This window comes from Xenia sp. Carnegie-2017, unplaced genomic scaffold (assembly GCF_021976095.1).
Source record: "Xenia sp. Carnegie-2017 unplaced genomic scaffold, XeniaSp_v1 HiC_scaffold_19, whole genome shotgun sequence".
NCBI lineage: Eukaryota > Metazoa > Cnidaria > Anthozoa > Malacalcyonacea > Xeniidae > Xenia > Xenia sp. Carnegie-2017.
Genome location: NW_025813481.1, coordinates 10,620,073 through 10,639,899, shown reverse-complemented (window position 1 = coordinate 10,639,899; position 19,827 = coordinate 10,620,073). Strand labels below are relative to the sequence as shown.

Here is a 19,827-nt window from a genome sequence, read left to right as displayed (position 1 = left end):
AAAGTTAAATCGGTAAATCTTTCGTCTTTTTCACCATAGAAGGATGAATTATATATCTGACAACATCAAATTAAAATGGTGCAAATTACCATTCATGCAGAGTCATGGATTTGGTAGATATCTTGGACTACGTTGTGTATAGAAAAATAGTTTTTAAAGTGGAACCTATAAACCCTCGTCCTCTATGTGATGTTTTTCTGGTACTTTGCTGAAAACTTGGATAAATACTAAAGTAGAATATCTCACCGAAATTAAATGTAACTTCCACCGCGTACGAATAACTTAACATAACATATAGCAATTGAAAACTCCTACACGTATATTGGCACGTCTTGACGCATTCAGTACTGTGATAGTTTGGAAAAGAAAAACAAATTTTTTGTTCATTTCTCGTTCAATTTATATCCAAATGAAATTTTATTCATTTTTAATTAACGAAGAGAAATGCACCCCTAAAATTTCGCAACAAAATTTTAGGTATTTTTTAAAAAATACGGCTCACAAACGTACAGCGGTAGTCATACTCGTAGTTAAATGTGAAGCTCTCAAAAATAATACTTATGGACAACTGTCCGCCAAACTGCAGTGAGCGGGCTGTTAATGGAATAGTCAAGGAACAATGTTGTGAATAAACCTGAGCCCCCTTCAAATGCCATCTCCATTTCAGCTAAGTGAATCACGGAGATGACTTTTAAATCACAATAAACGCCATATAAAATAAATTCAAAAAGAAAAGTCGATCTATGATACCAAGCGTAGTGGCCAAAATTTCTAACCAGCAAAATGATAATGTTTGATAATTCTGTAGACATGAGATATTTTCTAGGTTGTCAACATGGCATGTTGTAACGTCGTCATATTGTTAATTATTAAATAAATACGTAATAAACTCAACCCAAGCCCGGGCGGCTAAGGAAACAATAAAAATAACAATAAACAAAGCAGGGGCTTTACAATTAAAGATTTGGATCAATAAAATAATGTAAGTGTGACCAGGCACTGTGACCATGGCAAATTTTTTTGATGAGATTAAACACTCCCCCCTGTTTTGAACTTCATAGCATTTAAAAACGAAAAATCCAAAATAAACCGCGATTTGAAAGTTAACGCTTTCGCGTACGCATTAGCCAATTTTGCTAAAACTTTGTTAGCTGGAACAACATGTGCTGGAACCCTATGTGTTTCAACTGCTTTAAGCTCAGTCATTTTCGTGCGCAAGCTATTTCAAAAGTGCTTCCGGTATAACACAATTTTTCCTTAAATTATTTAACAATTTTTCTGTCAGAAGAACCATTAGAAGTCCAACTAGCGATTTCCACAAAAATTTTTTGCATATCTTGCGCGCTGATGACTTAAGCGATGTTTTATGAGCTGTTCAGTTTTTTTTGATACACCCTGAGTCAAAAGATGACTACCGCTAAGGTTGTCGAAACGTCAGTCAACAACAACAAAAACAGTCCTTCTAAGGACTTTATTAACCTGGACGATCATCATTTACAAACATGTAACGATACTCCCGTGTTCAAACCATTTACTTTATAAAAGCTTTATCATACATTTATCCAAATAAAACGTTCATGCACATTTGTGTGAGCTACCACAACCTTGCATAACTTTAAACAAATAGAAAAATTACCGTTATTACAGTGGATTTATTATTTAACTATTAGAATCAACAAATAAAACTAAACAACGTGATCCCTATACCCCAAAAGTAACCATCTTGAATCGAAAGCAGTCGGGGCGACAACTTTCGGGACTCTAATAAGGCTTTGTATGACAGCGTAAAAACATAATTTTGAAATTTGAAAATAAGCTTAGTGAACAATACAGAACATATGCTACGTATACTGTTTAATACATGGAACTCTTGCACATTCCACACGTTTGATTAAAAACATCGATTGGTAAGATTTTGTCAAATCACTACGCTCTCCGTTATTTAACACGATATTCGATCGACGAAGTTCAATAAAACAATCTAACCTTCCTTGTTTGCTTCTCGAGCATTCAAATTAATAAAATCCTACACACTTTGGGAGTTCTATTCGTTAACACCTTCAGAATTTTGTTCATTGATAGGAAGAGTCTGAAATTGAACACAGTAAAATTAAAGAATTATACGAAACGTCCCGCGACAAAGAAATAAAAGATGTTTTTCGTGTTTGCACTGGCTTATGCAAACCTCAGAGACGTTTGTGAGGACTCTCGAGCAGGTGCAACCCTCGACCTGCCAAAGTTCTCCTCGGTTTGTATAAGCCTGTGCAAACGCAGTAAACATCTTTTATTTCTTAATTGAAAAACATTTCACTAAAGACGGCGAAGGATTTAAAAACATATATAGTGGATTCAGAGTTTGGCAAAAACCTGCATCCGCTCCTTTAATGGGACATGGACCAAGTTACTGCACTATTGTTCAACTTTGCCTCGTCAACCACGCATGTATTTTTGAAATATACGTACACTAAATACCTTCAATGGTTTAAATTCATCTTGAAATTCTAGAACTGTTTGTTCAAAGGCTTGGGATTCGCTCGATCCACCTTCCATTCGTTTTAAGCAGGTTGATATGAACCTAAAACGTCATAATAAGAATGAAAAGTATGTATTGTCATAAAAATAACTCAAATAAGCACTGATTGATACAAGCATTCCAAGAATTGCTAATCTATAATCTTATGAACACGATTATAATTGTCAGTGGATGAAATGTTCTGTCGGTAGGACCTCAAAGATGTTCATGATTAAATTTATGATATTGTAGTGGTTGTTATAGAAACTGCATTTTCAAATTCTTATTGATGAAATAGTCACCAGATTTTGTCGTAAGAATGTTATCCTTCCTCGAATGAACTATTTATACGATGGAAACAAGGTTGTCCGTTAAAATTGACTCAAGCACGCAAGATTTTTAGAAACGGTGAAAATCTTTAGTATTCTCGGATGTACGTATGATATGAACGCAAAGAAAGTAATTTGGACGAATTTACGAATTTTACAAATTCACGATGTTCATAACAGATTTTCGCACCGCTGTCATATATTATTGCAAGGCTGCTTGCTAACTCAAACTACCCTTTAAATTTTGGTTTGCTCACTTCGTTTGGAATTTTCGCAAATAAAATGAAAATTTGCTTTCTCCTGACGAATGGCAATAGTTCGAAACTTCAAGAAAGATGCGTTTATTTGTCTTCATCAATCAATCTATGATGCCTCCTTCAAAATAGTGACCAGGGATATACCGGGCGAAAGCTAATTCTTATTATAAACATTAAATCCCAGAAAAGTGCTTTTAAAAGAGCCATTCAATATAAAAATAATGTATAAAAAAATAAATATTTATTCAATAGCGTAACTTTTCGTCTTCACTCTCAAGACATCATCAGACAGTATTAAATTAGAAGTAATGAAGAATATATATGTTATAGTTATTTACATAATCTTAAATTACATGGCTCAAAAATTGTCCCTCTCACTTTAAACCATTGCTTTATAGAAGATATGTTGATGTCTGTTTTCCCCTTTTTCGTAGTGTTGACCACGTGCAACCCCTTTCACGCCTACTTTAACCACCGACACCTCAATATTAAGTTTACATGTAAAATCGAACACAATGGAAAACTTCCATTTATTGACATCACCATTCATCGCTCTAACGGAAAGTTCTCCACGTCCATACAAAGAAAACCTACGTTCACTGGCCTTTTTACAATTTCCCAGTTTTATGAAACCGTCAAAGGAAACTCCATTGTCCTTCAGTTGCTCTAATCTAATTTTGTCTGTCTTTACGTCTGTATAATTTGTGATGATGTGTGTTTTTTATCTTTTATGATTTCCACTTCATACCATCTTATCCCATATTTACTGTCACTTTTTTTCATCCCACCATGTAAATAACTATAACATATATATTAATTATTACTTGCAATTTAATACTGTCTGATAATGTTTTGAGAGTCAAGACGAAACGTTACGCTATTGAATAAATATTTCTTTTTTATATATTATTTTTGTATTGAATGGATCTTTTAAAAGCACTTTGCTGGGCTTCAATATTTATAATAAGAGTTTGCCTCCTTTAATTTTAAATTTTATAAAACACGTCATACCCAACTAAAATACATCTAGGGTAAGTATACCTGGCTTACCTTTCACTCAAATGTTGATCATTTTCTGATCGTTCCATCAACGAGCGAGGCTCTGACTGAAATTCAGAATTAAGCCTTCTAAAAGGAAAAATGTAACATTGATGGTTGCATACTGATATAAAACCAATATGATTGTTATACTGACAACCCTGATGCTTTCCTTACCTTAGTGATATACAACACAGGTGGTTGGTATACTGATTTACATCCTGCTGGTTGTTACACCGATATACGACCCTGGTGGTTGTTATACTGATATACAACACTGGTGGTTGCTATACTGATTTACAACCCTGGTGGTTGTTAAACTGATATACAACCCTGGTTGGTTGTTAAACCGATATACAGCCCTGTTTGGTTATTACAAAGATATACAATACTGCTGGTAGTTATACTGACCCTAATGGAAGATACACTGAAATACAACCCTAATGTTTGTTACACTGACAAGCAACTCTGATAGTTGTTATAAATATATGTAAGAAGCATGGTTGGTAACAAATATCTCATTTTCATGCAATTTTATTTGTGTGGATAAGAAATAAACCAATCAAACATGTCACCTGCGTATGGAATCCTCTGGATACACAATCTTTTCAACAGTCCCCCGTTCAGGGATTCTTTCAAGGTCTGGAGTCTGAAGTGGAGGAAATGCTGCAACAACATCAAACCACACTGGTTTTTCCTTCAGCACGCCAGACTTGAGAAGGTCTCTAACTCTAGATAGAAAAACAGTCCATTTGGGAGATTAAATCATGTTTGATGTACACCATAAAACAATTAGGTTGCTAATGTGAAAATGAAACTTTATGGCACACTGATGTGCACAAAGAAGTCAATAATATCAAATAATAAGTAAATAGTGTTGTTTTGTTAGACAAAAGAAAGATTATCGGTCATAATTGGAGGATTAATCAGTGCATAGCCGTTCCACAAATTTGTTCATGCTATGCAATTTCTTCATCATTATCATTATTCATTTCTTCAGAAATTTACCTGTTTTTACAGTGAGCGCACACCAAAATATTTACTACAAACTTGTGGCCTGGCTATGCCTTGTGGATTTATGATGTCAAATATGTTAATATTCTTCTAATTAAAGACATTTGAATAAATTTGCCGAAATAGAAAACATATGGGTTTGGCAGAGCTATACAATAAAAACAATTTAAGTAGAGCAAGTTGAGGCAAATTAAAAAATACACAACAAAATATGTGAGATGTCTCATTACTCATCTAGTTACACTTTACATGTTTCTCAATGTTGATCATCCAGATGCTGACTGACGTTTTGACAAGTTTAGCAGTAGTCATCTTCAGAGTCAAATGAGGAGTAACATCATATTTTTTATGTGGTTCTTACGTCATTATATTGTGTGTACATGACATATTTGGGTGTCAATTGTGTATTGTCATCGTGGATTAGTGTAAAGTGTAATGTGTTTAATTGTTCGTTTGTTTGCATTGTGAATAAGTCGTTTGTAAGGTGCTGGTACTTGCTGTGATCTGTTCAGGTTTTTTTTTCCAAGTTACACTTTAATAACAACTACCAGCAGGTATTACTTAATTTTGACACACTCAAAACTTTCTGGATGGCTGGACTGGAAAAGTCGCAATACGCACCCAAGATTTGGAGTCCCCAATTTTGTAAAATTAAGGCACCAATGCATGAAAATTTTGTATCTCCAGTGCATAGTTTACAAACTTTAAAGTCCAGCTAGTGTGGGCAGTGATATTTAATAAGATCATCTCAAACTATTTTTAAGTGCTGTAAGTGCACTCAACAAATGCAGAAAATAGAACAACTCTCCCCTCACCCCTCGGATAGATTTTTTCCGTGTCTTCGGACGGCCATTTTGAATGTTACCAGAGTACGATTGCTCTGCTTGCTATACCAGTTGAGTGTATAATTGAGAACCAAACAAAAATTATTAGAGATGACTTTTGTATGTAAATATTCAAAGTCCAAAACATATGCTTTCTTTAGTGAGTAACAGAAATGTCAGAACACGCTGCTTTACTGAGTGACATAACAATACAAACTATCTAACTTTATCTATTTGACTACTCATTGCAACGACATTGCTAAGATCGAAGTTTGGGCACCATACCTCGAGAAAACTGTGCCTTTCAGATGACGAGAGCTTGCCATGAGTAATCTAGTTAGCTAACTGGAAAAAATTTCATTCTACAACGTTGAATTTCACTTTCACCATCTTTGTTTTCCGCGCTCTTGTGTCGCAGGTCGGAAAACCTGGGAAAGAATATTCGAAACTCTCTTCCAATCGCTTTAGCTTGCACTGTACATTTTTGATCAGGGGTCAATATCAAGGTCAAGGACGCATATTATTATAACAACAAAATTTATAGTTTAAATGAATTATCAGATACATCGCCCGTTATGAAACTGTTTTGATTAACTCTTTAGTCTTTAGGCTGTACCAGCCTTGACCAAAGTCACTGGTAGTTAATGCAAGATAGCTTTTACTGCAGATTGCCATAAGCCAGTCACTTCTCCGTCAGATGGTTTGATATTTGACAACCATATTTAATATACCCTAAAGCTATATAACAACTAGTATAAACATGGTAATTTAGGCACAGTAGGGTAGCTGTAAAGTTTGCAAGAAATTTGGAGCACACATACTGTTTAAAAACATAGCTTATTTTTTAAAATTCCGTCGAGTGGTTAAATATTGTAGCTTATTATTGTTATTATTCGCTCACGCTCAGTTATTTGATAGCAACATAGACGTGTAACGAGAGTAGAAAAATAACTTTGCTTCTACTTACATCTCGTACTTACGAGCTTTTTTTTCTGAAAATCATTCCAGCTGCTGGCAAGCTTACTCAATTTGAGTACTTGCTTCAAATTCGTGCAATAGCCTATCAAATGGCTTTTGGGATTGTCTACAAAATAGGCAACAAATTATCCATCTCGAATACCTTTCAACCATGCCCTTATAGGGCAAACTATTTGTCGCACAATAACACCAGCGCTCCGTTTGTAACGCCTTGTCTGGTGTCTGGACTAACTTCCAAAGCAAACGTCAGACAAACAGACATTCATATACATCTGCGCGCGATTTCAGCGCTCTGCAGAGATGTCGCAACTGGAGAAAGCAAAGAAGTATGTTTGGAAAGACTCAAATTTGGCGCTGTTTGATTCAGATATTGAAAATAAGGTTGGAAAATGCTTGAGAGGATCAAGACTTTTAGTTAGTTTGCCAAGAGGTTAAATTTTCATATTCACCGCTGTTGTATTTACTCTATAACGCTTATTTCTGCATAGTATTACAATTCTCAATAGTTGCATGTACATATTTTTTTGGAGTCATAATGATCCAGAACATTAAAGCAAAATATTCCTATAATTTATCTATATTGCGAAATGGCGAATATCAATAACCGCTGAATTTCTGTATGATGTGCAGGCTCAAATGTCCGACAACAATGTTTACAAAAAAAACAATCAAACGAACGTCAGTTATGTCACTGTACAATTTAATCATTAAATCGTATAGGAAACGCTGTGTATTTTTCCAATTTGTTTCAGAAATTTTCAAGAACTTTCATTTCATTTGTTCATTTTATTTTTCAGCTTTAATTTTTCACAAAATAAATGATGACGAGTAGCTATCGACTAGAATTTAATGAAATGCCTCAAACAGTTTTCTTTCATTAGGTCAAAAAATCGTCTGCTGACTCCGAAAAGGCCTGGGAAAAAGCTGGCAAAAGGCCTGGAATTCAAATTTGGAGGATAGTAAAATTTAAAGTACACGAATTTAAAGCGATTCGTTAACTTGCAATAGTCATGCAGGGAACTTTATGATTATGATGTCGTTCAAAACATATCAACGAATACAATTTTCTGAAAAAAACTCGCCTTGACATTAAATCGTCCTTCCCCCTTAGAGCATTCTTGTTGTCATGACGATTAATCAAACTCTTCTCTCTAGGTAACAAACTGGCCTAAAGATGAGTACGGAAAATTCTATAATGGAGATTCCTATATTATTTTGAGAACTTACCAGAAGCCGAACACTGATGTAACTATTCTTTATTCATCATTTTCTGCCTGAACAGTTTTTAAGTGTCATTGCTCAGGTCCAGACTTCAATCTCAAAGGGCAAGCGCAATATTTCTTAACGATGTTGCTAGATGATGTTTCCGCTCTTGCTGTAGTGGCTAGGTTACACCAATACCTGGATTCGTAAAAGTGGAGTGGCCATGCCATTTATTTCTGATTTCCCTCACAGCAAAAATGAATTATGTTAATGTACTGATATATTAGATATAGAAAGACTGAACTTCTTTGGCTGCACTGCTCGTCTTGTAACTATCGTTAACGCAGAAAATGAGCGATAGTTAAAGATATCTATTCTTAGTTCTTTCATGAAAGTTGTAATTTACGTTGAAACCTAAGAAGCCAGTAGAAAGGCTGTACAGAACCAAATCTTTGAAATGCTACGCCTCTCGGAGTCAGTCTATAAATAATTTAGACTTTGAATAACGTGGTTTTGTTGTTTGTTTGCTTGTTTAGACAAGCCATATAGTGCAGACATTTTCTCCATTTGTGGTTTTCCACAGAATCAATGCACCATGAAAAGCGCTAAAATCTTCTACACCACAAGATAAAGATTTCTCTTTCAGAATAAGTTACAGTTTGACGTAATCACAAGTGAGGTCGCCAGCCCGCAAATTTGGTCATGCTATGTAATCTTCAGATCATTAGCATTATTCATTTCTTCAGAAATCAATGGTTTTTACAGTGACTAAACGCCGAAATAATTACATGGCACAACAAAACTTGCAGACTAGCTACATTACTGGTAATCTAAGAGCTCTCACTCCCCAATTTTTAACCCCCACCCCATAATTAGTTCGTAGTTTGTTCTTGGCCTCATTCTTCAACATTCCCTACAAGTCGAGCATATCCACAGTACCATATAAAGTTACAAAATAAAGTCGACCATCTTTTGAAAGCTAAAGGGGTGTAATTTATAAACGACATTGTGTTTTTCACAGGAACTGTTGTATGATCTACACTTCTGGATTGGCAAATATTCGACACAAGACGAATATGGTGCAGCAGCTTACAAAACTGTTGAGCTGGATACATATGTAAGCTTACGGTCAGTGGCATCACCAGAACGATAAGCGAGGAAGAGGACCAATGAACTAAAATACATGCAATGCTACCTACCTGAGGCAATTAACTTAAGCCGAATCTTACACCCAGACACGCGAGATTACACACAGATACGCGTGTGTAGTGTTTCGAGATTCTCTCGGGGAGTGAAAATTGATTGAACTGGGTGTAAGATTTGGCTTGAAAAAATTATTAATATTTTCTATTACAGGTAGCATTTAATGTAATATAATGGTAGTTCATGTGTAGTTCAATGAGGAGGACAGTATTCATATATGCATGTTTTTTACGTATTAGTTCCTTTGAAATTGTTTCTTGTGGATCAAAACATGCATGTATTAATATAGTCTACCTCATTTATCGAGCTGGTGACGTCACTGTCAACGGTGTTTTTAGGATTGTGTCATGGGCCGGAACTAGAAAAACTCAGACCGTAGTACTGCAAAAACAGATTGGTTGAAATGACCGAAAAATTGTTCGTTTGAGTACGTCCAGGTCAACAAATGAATTTGTTTTTTTAGCTGTTTTGATCAAATACGGCTTTGGTTAAAATGATAAATTAAAACTGGTTAATTGCCATTTTAATTGGCAAACATGATCAAAATTCAATGACTATGAAATAAGGTCAATTGCTCAATTCAACCAATTATATAATTCGTCATGTCATTGATGAATAAACTAATTTTAATTGGTTACAACCAATTGAAAATATTCAGTTTAATCAACTGCTTCGAACACTTGAAACTGTGCATGTAGAGTGTAAACGAGCATAACCTTGTTCCTCGAAGATTTAGCTGGAATATTATGGCATTAATTTTGTGATTCTTACTTTCAATGCTACACCAAAAGTGCTTTATAACTTTTGCAGATATGTTCTTGATTTCAGCTCAATGAGAAACCTGTCCAACATCGAGAAGTTCAAGAGCACGAAAGCCAACTTTTCAGGAGTTATTTCAAGGAAATCACATTTTTGAAAGGCGGGTAAGATTATAATGTAAGCCAAATTTTATCATTATTACCTTTGCCCCGGCCCGAATGAACATGCATGCACTCTAAATTCTAACACGAAAAACGGAAAAATAAAAACGGTGTAAGTTCTTGCCTCCGTACGATCACCAAGGAGTTATAAGTTTACACTTTGTTAAGTCTATATTCACATTGCATTTGTAAGTTTACATCAAATTGGTGTAACTGCCCTTGCCTCATTATTTACATTAAGCGAGTGTAAAAATAAACCTTTTGCCTTCTCAAGACGTAAGTATAGAGGTAAGATGCATATCGTTTGAGCAGAACAGAGAAATAAATTCTATTTCAGCAAACCCTACCGTTTTCTAAGGCTTTTATCTTGAAAATCTAGAGCAGAAACCGGCTTCCGTCACGTTGAACCTACGAAATATACACCCAGATTGTTTCAATTCCGTCGCGAGAAGGTACGTTCCAAAATCGTCAAACAGAGTACATTTTCACGACTGTTAACAATATTGTGTACAGCAAGCTCTTACCATCCTCAAATTAGGGGCTGTTTAAACATACATGAGCTCTCCGGAAAGGGCTTGCTCTTTCTCTAAATTAACGCTCTAGCTACGGCCCTGCTAACCTGTTTTATTTACATGGAAATTTCCAGCTCTTTAGGCGAGGTTCTGCAGTTACAGTTGGGCCTTCCTGTCATGTGAGCGAAATGGATTTAGCATTGACATATAATAGTCCACAGAATCTCGCTTGGTAGGGCTGACCCTATATAATGCACAAAATTTTTTCTTTGGAGCGTGTAAAGTTTCATAAAGCTTTTAAAGCTCTAGCAAGTTTACAAATGGCAACAATGTACGCGAAAAGTTGTCCAAACTTTGTGATATAAGTAGTGATATCCTAGTGACTAGTAATGACCTTTCCAAAACGTTCAACAAGACGCTGCGAGCAAATAATACGGTATAATGTTAACAGGGCCCAAATCGAAACGTCAAAGAGATTTTTCAATACCCCTCCATTTCCTTGCTAATTTTCACATGCTGCTTACCAGTATGAATTTGTAATATTTATAGTGGGTTTATTCTATTCCAGAAATGGGTCAAGTATTGTCGATGTTCCATATGTTCCTCTTACAGTACAACGTGTTTCAACACACATAACTACAAGGTAACATACGTTACCTCCTTATATATAAAAAAAGTTAAATTACGGCAAATATTTCTTCAAATTGTGCAGATCGCTACCGAAAGCAAATCATGACTAAATAATGGGCTTATAATTAAGACCAGTTCAATTGAGCACTTGTCAAGAGAGTGGAACTAAAACTGCCCAAATTTCTTCCATGAGAAAACGCCTTCTGCAGGAAATGGTTCACATGCGCAGCTTTCATCTTTCACTTTCAAAACTGGAGCACGCTAAGTACAGAGAGAAAGCCAGCCTAAAATTTTACTTCTAGAATGCCAATTTTCAAGCAAAATTATATTTAATTCTTCAGAAAATGCATTTTCGTTCATTGTGTTCCACTGATTGAGAAAAAAAATGAGCTGACTTTGCTGCTGCCTACATAATATTTCATGACATGCTCGTAATTCCACAATGATGACATGATTATTTTAAGCTAATGTTACCTAATTTCAAATCATGTTCCCTATTTCTATTGTTTTCGATTTTGGTCAGGGATCAGTGATCGTAAAAGAAGTGCCTTGTTTTAAGGAGTCACTTGATTCTAGCGACGTGTTCGTTTTTGACGGTGGATACGAGATTTATCAGGTTGGTGACAATTATGGCAGGGTCGAGTCATTCAAACATCAGCAAGCAGCTGTTATGTTTTAGTAGCCTCTCCACTTCGAATCTTTTCATTTTATGTCGCCAGTTGTATCCTTCCTTCTATTCTCATCACATGGACAACAAGTTTTCTTTTTTAATTAATTAGACAACTTTAGTTCTTTATTTTTATTACATGGATAACTAATTCTCAATTATCTTTACATAGACAACTAGTTCTCTATTCTCACCTCGCAGAAAACTTGTTCTTTATTTATTATTCAGGCAACTAGTTCTCTGTTCTAATTATCTAGTGGAATGGCATAAATTCCAACAAAGACGAACGCTTTATCGCTTACCAATACATGCAAAATTTAAAGGTAAACTTGAAGTCATTTTATAATGGCGATTGCCATTTTATTGTTGAGTGTTGACAATTGAAATATTTATTTGTTGAATAAAATGATGTTTGATATATTAATAAATGAATGCCGAAAATTCCTAGAAGCAGCAATTCTTCTGCTTCTGAAATTCCTAGAAGCAGCAATTGTTTAGAAGTTCAGCACAATGATTTAACTGCTATAGAACATTCGTCTATTTATCCTACAATAACGCAAAACGTGCGAGAGAAACTAAAAAATAGCTTACCAAACGTAAATGTTTTCTTTAAATCATGGACACAAATTTCTTCAGCGGACCATCTATAACATTTATAAATCTGTACTGTTAAGCTGAAGTCTAAGCAATTTCACGCAAAACCTTCACGTTTGTCCGAACTCTGAATCTCCAATGTTTTAACTGGTGGCATGCCTCGTTCAAGTTTAAACAAAAGTAATCTGTAGAGTCTTAAAAAAAGAACACATAATACTGAAATATTAATTAGTTATAGAATAAAATCAGACATATTTCTTGATTTTATTTCACTGTTTTTTTAGTCCCAAAGAAATAATCGTCCAAGAGTAGAGACATTGGGTAAATAAAAGTTATGCTGGACATCACTCGACATGTCTTCACGAGAATAGCTTGAGAAATTCACTCTCTCAATTTCAACTTTAAAGCTATACCATATCTTAAAATTTCCAAGACATTGCAAAAAGAACGAGACTCGTTGCGTGAAAATATCCAACGCTAACACTTTTATCTTTCTTTTGACAGAGGAAGACAGAATTTCACCGAAAAATGCATTTCGTACGAAACTACAAAGCGGTGGAAAACCTAAAAAGAATAAGGGAAAGGTAAGGATGTTTAAAATATTTTATTCAAAGAAGGAAATTCAAAAAAGTTTGGATGAAAACATTCTTCAGGGGCCCAGTCTAACGATGCGCCACCATTGAAAAAGAAACGTTCAAATTTGGAGCCTCTAGATTAAGAAAAATGACCTTTTTGGTGGATTTTTAGTGAAAAATTTAGTTGCACGGCACCACACAATTACGGCAATATTTTGGTTCATAAAAATCGCAAGTGCATGATAAAAGTGCGAGTATGCCAAACAATCTCAGACAGCCACATCGGCTACAACTGTCCATGAAAAACGATTTCTTGCATAAATAACTCTTTAGATGAAGAATGTTATGTCTAGCCTGGACAAACCTCCTGCACCCAAAAATGAGTCGTCAAAGAAAGATCCATTCCGTTAACGCATTTGGATAACTCCACATTAAAAGATATGTGCTGCTTCGAAAAGCGTATTTGCCATAATGAATGAAAACTTGGTAATTTTTCTATCGAAGCAGAATAGTAACGACGAAAAAATTTTTGTCCGAGCAGTCGTGGCAACGGATGAAAAGTCTACCAAAATTCATCGTGTCATTTGATTTATAGTTATCTTAATTTTGGTATTCGACTGTTTTAAGAACCACCGTTTTGTCAGTAACCGTAGTAACGTCACTTACCTCGACCAAGTCTTTCTTTTAAAGAATAGAATGTGCAACGCAATGAACTATAATACATGAAGCGCTACCTTGGTTGCAATCCGATGACATATTCACATTGATTGTTTTACAGGATACTGTCGACGCTGGAGCACGGGAGAAAAAACTATACAGGCAAGGGAAAATCTGAACAATGCAATGTGTTTGACGCACTCTGGCTGGCAAATTTAACGTGTAGAATTGCTTTCTATCTTTGCATTCAGGATCTCCGACAATAGCGGAAGTCTTCGAACACAGTTGGTTGCGTCTGGTGATATTAGCAGAGACAATCTGAAATCGGAAGACGGTAATTAATGACCATACATCTTTTTAAAATTACTCAGAACATCAAAACTTATATACATCTCAGAGCGTATCCAACCCGCATGTTTGATCGTGCTGTATGAAGTAGATATCACTGTAAATGCAATTGATTTCTAGAAAGGTCCACTTAGCACGACCAAACTTCGTCCTTTTTTTGGGAGGGCAAGAAGGCTGGCCAAGGTGGGAGGACAAAATCTACCACAAAAAACTTTACCGGTCACCAAAGCAATAGCTTTGTCGAAGTCAAAATTTAAATATCTTGATACTTCTGATTCAAATAGTAGACACTGCAGCGAGCAAATTTAAGAGAAGCAGTTTATATTAGTGAAAATACCTAAATGGAAACGATACAAAAATACAAAGATTAGAACCTAACCATTCGAACCGTAAATATATTCGGAAAATTGCATGTTTAAAAATGAGCTTTTGTGATTCAAAACCCCAGATTCTTACACGAGTTCAACTAGCTAAAGTGCAACTGGTATGTCGCTAAACATTCCATCAGATTCACCGGTAAAACATTCCTCTGTGCATACGGTATGAGGATTCAAAAGACAGAAGGACTTAAGTCCGTACATTATATGACAACAAAAGCTAATTGGTTTAGAAGAAGCTTTAACTGAATCCGATGCCCGTGCAACTATACGTTATTATTTATCATTTACGTGCATTCAATAACCTTTCAGCGTTTGTGCTTGATCATGGCGAGCACGTGTTTGTGTGGATTGGGTCACGTGCAAGTGAAGGCGAAAGAAAGAACGCTTTGCCTATGGCACATGTAAGTTGATTCAAGAAGGAAAACATTCAACTGAATTTTTATTTGTTTGTTAATGTAATCTTCCAGGATAGTAGAGTCGTCAGAAGGACTGTTGGTATTGATGTTAACTGACGTTTTGACAACCTTAGCGGTAGTCATCTTCAAAGCCACATAAAGATGACGACCATAAGCGTTGCCAGCTCGCAAATCTTGATCCCGCTATGTAAATTGTAGGTCATTATCATTATTCATTTCTTTAGGAATCCATTGTTTTTACAGAGAGTGAGCGCAAAAAGATTAACATAGCTGGACCAAATTTTGGGGATGACTTCACCACTGATAACTACCGCTACGGTTGTCGAAACGTCAGTCAACATTAACACCAACTGTTCTTCTCAGGACACTACTAGCCAGGACGATCTACACCTACGAACATCTAACTATACTCCCGGGATCGAACCATTCATTCTAAACTTTTATTTGTTACTTGTCTACTATCTACTTAAAGGAAGCTAAAAAACTTTCCATTATCAAAGTCCAATGGAAATGGAAATATTTTACTCGCTTCTTTATGCTAAGTGATAAGTTTGCAATGAACTGTTGGCTCCAACAACCTGTCTTGCTTTTTCAGTTATTTCTTCAACAATCCGACCATCCGTTTGTTCCAACAACCGTGATCATTGAGGGCAAAGGAGTAAGCAAAGAATTTGATGCCATGTTTCAATGACAAAAGAAAATTCTCAGACTATCAAGACTGCACGAGTCCAAGAGACTAGTGAAAAAATACAATGAACTACCTGGACAGAAATCATACACAATGCAATTTGTGAACTATCGCGTTCAGAAGAAGGCTATTGAACGAAGCGCTTTTTTCCAAAAGATAATGTAACAACGTTTGCATATCTGCCTTATGTGCTAGCTAACGCATGCTTTTTTCTAGAATTTTTTACCTTATCTTTGGCGATGTGATGTCGCTATCTTCCCAGTTTTTTGCAAGCAACTAAGGAAAAGAAAATATGCTTTGTTTTTTATACAAATAAACCAAATGATTACTAGTGTCAAACTTTGAAAGGAGTTTATCCTTTTAACTTGATGCGTGCTATAGAGTGCTTTCATCAGTCGTCATGTTGGGGGAAAATGGCATATATATAGTGAAAAGAATTTATAGGGCAAGTGACTCGGACATTTTACTATTTATATTATGTTTTCATTCGACTGAACTTGAGAATTACAGTGTGTTTTCTAAAACAGTTCACGCACTTCTCTTTTCATTCTCAAGACATTGAAGTTTTTGTAATGTCCGATTAACCCAACTTTTGGCGTCATTTTGCAAGAGTTTTTACAAAGTTTAAACATCCTTGTGTTTCCTGGAAACTTCTGATTAAAATGATCAGACAATTTTCAGTATTATAATTCTTCATAATGAGCGCAGCTCTGCTCGGTTGATGAGCAAATTCATCTGCTATTTCGAATTCGAATTCTCATCATGCTATATATGACGTCACAAGTTGCGTAACGCGTACATTACATAAACTTCAATATCTTGAAAATGAAAAGTGATATAAATAAAATTTTTGAAGATTCACCGTCATTTTCAAATATTTGAAGCTTGACCTTCAACATTGTAAACTTTTGTTAGCCCTAAACTTTTCATGCGATCTTGGCTTTGGTGTTTTTGAAATACTTCTTTCCGAGTTTCACACAGATAAAAATGTATTGCTCCTCCTTCGCCGACAAGTGAACTTATGATTTATCACCATAAATTTCCCAATGGGCTCTGATAAAGATTCCCGTGTTGGAGGTCCCAAGTCCCCACGCCACGAAGTTCCTTATAGCTTTGATATCGTATTAATACACCAAACAATTCATAATTGAATCCATAACTGGCAGTCTTACAGTCCACTCCTTATAAAGGGCAGGTTTTTAGCAACTAAATGAAAAAGAATATTTCTTGTTCATGATTGCTTATCTGCCAACAAAATTCAGTGGAAAAACATTTCCTGACAATGATATTCCTCCCAAGATATTTCTCCAAGAAAAAGTTCTTTACACAAACGAATTCTTTGGCGTTAAATTTCATTATGCTTTGCATTAAAAAATGATATATCATAGCAGGGAATATACAAAAACTCTATATGCAATAAAACTTAGTTTACACGTTGTTCACCTCTTCCTGTAAATCTCTCTTTCCCCTTCGGGTATTTTCCATGTTTGATATTCAAACAAAAATCGCACAAACATTTGAGAATAAAGCTGCTCCCAAGTCCAAAGGTGGATTTTGCCACAATTGTTTAAAACAATAAATGGACTGAAATTGTACATAAATTGGAAGTTTTTCATGAAAATCATTTTCATAACTGGTCCGTTGCCTTGATTATATGGCCAGAATAACAAGATTATCTTTCTCTATTTCATGTAATGTTAGATTAGTCTATTTTTGCTATTGTTCCTTTCTTTTGAGATTCCGAAATAATCAAACATTAGTTGTTCCCCGCATATGACAAAAAGCTTGTCGAGACCATTTCCCTACCTGCCATTTCCCACTCTATTCATCATTGTTGACTAACATCACACACTACATTGGGTAATATTTCATTGTGGTGTAGGCATTCATTTTTGAAACTATACACTTCATCAGAATGACAATATTAGGTTTGTTTTCAATGACACATGAATGCCATAGCGCATTCGGATTAATATTCTAGAAGAAAACAAACACACGGTAAATTAAGCGAGACGATCAAAAAAATAACTTTGTAATTAGATCAACAGAACTATTTACACAACATGTATTCTATATAAAGTAAAATACTTTTACTATATTACGATTCACCCTTTCGTGAATCTATATTAAATAACTACGTAATATAATAACGATTTAACAATCCATGCAACTAGCTACATATAAAATAAAAATATGAAAAATGAAAAAGTGAAATCTTGAATATAATGAAAATACCTAGCTACATCATACACATTGTGTCTTATTGTAACTATATCTAGAGTCCACAACTCAAAAATTGGGTTGTCGTATAAGTTCACATCTACCACGGACGAGCATTTTTATACTTCAAATATTAAAATAGTAAAACGCGTTTAAAATTGGAAATCGACAGTAAAAAGACATGGAAAAAAATGTCTGAAGAGCTCTATAATCGCTCACATGAAAAGGAATTCAACTTCTCGCCAAATACAATCAACGTCCAAGTTAAACATCTAAAGCACATGTATTGTGTACTCAAAGCGAATCTAAGGCACTAAATCAAAAATGCACATAGTACAAGTGTTGAATTCCTTGCCATAGTACAAGCTTCTATTTCACAATGTGAGAAGTGTGAATTTGTTGCTTGCAACAAATACACAATTCAAATAATAATATAAAATATTTCATCGATTATCGACAAAATTATTGACCATTGACAAAAAGATAGCTGGCGTCATTCAATTATTGACAAAAAAATAATCATTATCCTGAGTTTACTATGGACTTTTCAAAATACAGTGGAATTTTCAGAAGCAGGTTTGCAAGAGTTTGCATCATTTACATTAGCCAATTTTTTCAATGGTCAACAGTTTTACATTCGACTAAAAAAGATACCAACTTCTTTTGGGACAAAAACAAAAAACAGTTCAAACAGGCATTTTGCCAAAAGAAAATAAATATTACAATAGTTGTATACTCTACCAGTAAACTATATATACTAAATGCGTAACACATGCAAATTTAATCTTCGAATTAGAACATTTAGCGACCGTAAAATCGGGGGATAAATAACTATTTGCAACCATTTATTTCAACATTTACAAACATAGTAAATGTATTAGTTGACGCTAGGTGAGGGGAGAAGTGCAAATTCATGATTAATTTTAGCCTCCCCTCCCTCACAGAAAAATGCTCAGCACTCCGCGATACCCTTAAAAATACGAGCATGCTCAGTGTTTGCTTCAAAACAAGAAGCGACAAAAAATATTTTGATCTAAATATCTACTCTCTTATCACTAAAAGTGGATAAATTTTTAAGAATTTCGATAGAGTTTTGAAATATCCTTATAGAACTAAGGAGTTGGGTTACATTACTAAGGTAAGTCCGACAAACACTGAACTCAGCAAAAACACGGTGGCAAACGCGATAAAATATAAAGCTTATACCACAACTTAGGCTTGTTTTGAATGTTAGAAACAGACCTGATGAATAACCCCACCAGCTTGATAATCAGGGGGATAGTGAGGGGAAATATTCATTAGGGATTATAAAATAAAAACAAAAAAGCGCTCTGATTGGTTTATAGCTGATTTTGTATTAGCAAATGTAAACTAATTTGAGCTAATTTGATAAAATAATCAAAGATAATTTGCAAATCAGTCATGATTCACGTTAGAGTAAAAATTAAACCATTAGTTTCACACCATTTGTTTCGCATTATTGTAATTTTATAAAAGAAATAAAACATGTTTTTTTTTGTGTTAGCATGCACAGCCTTATGCAACCTTCGGAGACGTTTTTTATAAATTGTAAGGTCTTCACAGTCTGTGCAAACACAGTATACATCTTTCAATTCTTTAAATAAAACATGCATATATTATGAACATTCCCCCTCACAAATTATCTAATTGGCAGTCACACTGCCGACATTAACAAGGAGTGTTTTATAAAAATCTCTACTTCTATCGACATCATGCACATTCCAGCGCGTTTACTGGATGAGTCCAGTGTATAAGCGTCCTTAACAAGCACAGCGTTTTAATGAAAAGAATCCGGATGAGATACCATTTAATCCAATGCACAACGAAAAAGGGTGGAATTT

At 35.0% G+C, this 19,827-nt stretch overlaps 2 protein-coding genes across 3 annotated transcripts; one reads left to right on the top strand and one right to left on the bottom strand.

Moving 5' to 3' along the window:
* Nucleotides 1-1,837: 1,837 nt before the first annotated feature.
* Nucleotides 1,838-6,957, bottom strand: LOC124438519 (28S ribosomal protein S23, mitochondrial-like). 2 transcript variants are annotated; one of them, XM_046988684.1, is made up of 7 exons: nt 6,942-6,957; nt 6,260-6,402; nt 5,966-6,037; nt 4,712-4,867; nt 4,149-4,226; nt 2,473-2,575; nt 1,838-2,089 (listed from the first exon to the last, which is right to left on the bottom strand). In XM_046988684.1, the coding sequence occupies exons 2-7, from the start codon at nt 6,298-6,300 to the stop codon at nt 2,045-2,047; spliced, it is 495 nt and encodes a 164-aa protein (XP_046844640.1). In that variant the 5' UTR covers nt 6,301-6,402; nt 6,942-6,957; the 3' UTR covers nt 1,838-2,044. The 2 variants fall into 2 exon arrangements, with proteins under 2 accessions (XP_046844640.1, XP_046844641.1); XM_046988685.1 differs by lacking the exons at nt 5,966-6,037; nt 6,942-6,957.
* Nucleotides 6,958-7,157: 200 nt separating this feature from the next.
* On the top strand, nt 7,158-16,092 carry LOC124438965 (gelsolin-like protein 1). The gene is made up of 15 exons (XM_046989159.1): nt 7,158-7,333; nt 7,834-7,923; nt 8,108-8,197; nt 9,177-9,272; nt 10,187-10,281; nt 10,658-10,730; nt 11,359-11,433; nt 11,944-12,036; nt 12,345-12,410; nt 12,966-13,002; nt 13,186-13,265; nt 14,035-14,075; nt 14,165-14,247; nt 14,951-15,042; nt 15,653-16,092. Exons 1-15 carry the CDS (start codon nt 7,253-7,255, stop codon nt 15,746-15,748), a joined length of 1,188 nt encoding a protein of 395 aa, XP_046845115.1. The 5' UTR covers nt 7,158-7,252; the 3' UTR covers nt 15,749-16,092.
* Nucleotides 16,093-19,827: the final 3,735 nt, after the last annotated feature.

Excerpts from the sequence above, each read along its gene's own strand:
- LOC124438519 (XM_046988684.1), bottom strand. The coding sequence starts at position 6,300 with ATGGCAAGCTCTCGTCATCTGAAAGGCACAGTTTTCTCGAG. Across the intron at positions 6,038-6,259 it reads AAAGGCACAGTTTTCTCGAG|CAAGCAGAGCAATCGTACTC; the intron begins GTATGGTGCCCA and ends CAACTGGTATAG. Across the intron at positions 2,576-4,148 it reads GATCAACATTTGAGTGAAAG|GTTCATATCAACCTGCTTAA; the intron begins GTAAGCCAGGTA and ends ATGACGTTTTAG.
- LOC124438965 (XM_046989159.1), top strand. The coding sequence starts at position 7,253 with ATGTCGCAACTGGAGAAAGCAAAGAAGTATGTTTGGAAAGACTCAAAT. Across the intron at positions 9,273-10,186 it reads CTGTTGAGCTGGATACATAT|CTCAATGAGAAACCTGTCCA; the intron begins GTAAGCTTACGG and ends TCTTGATTTCAG. Across the intron at positions 13,003-13,185 it reads TCCAAGAGTAGAGACATTGG|AGGAAGACAGAATTTCACCG; the intron begins GTAAATAAAAGT and ends TTCTTTTGACAG.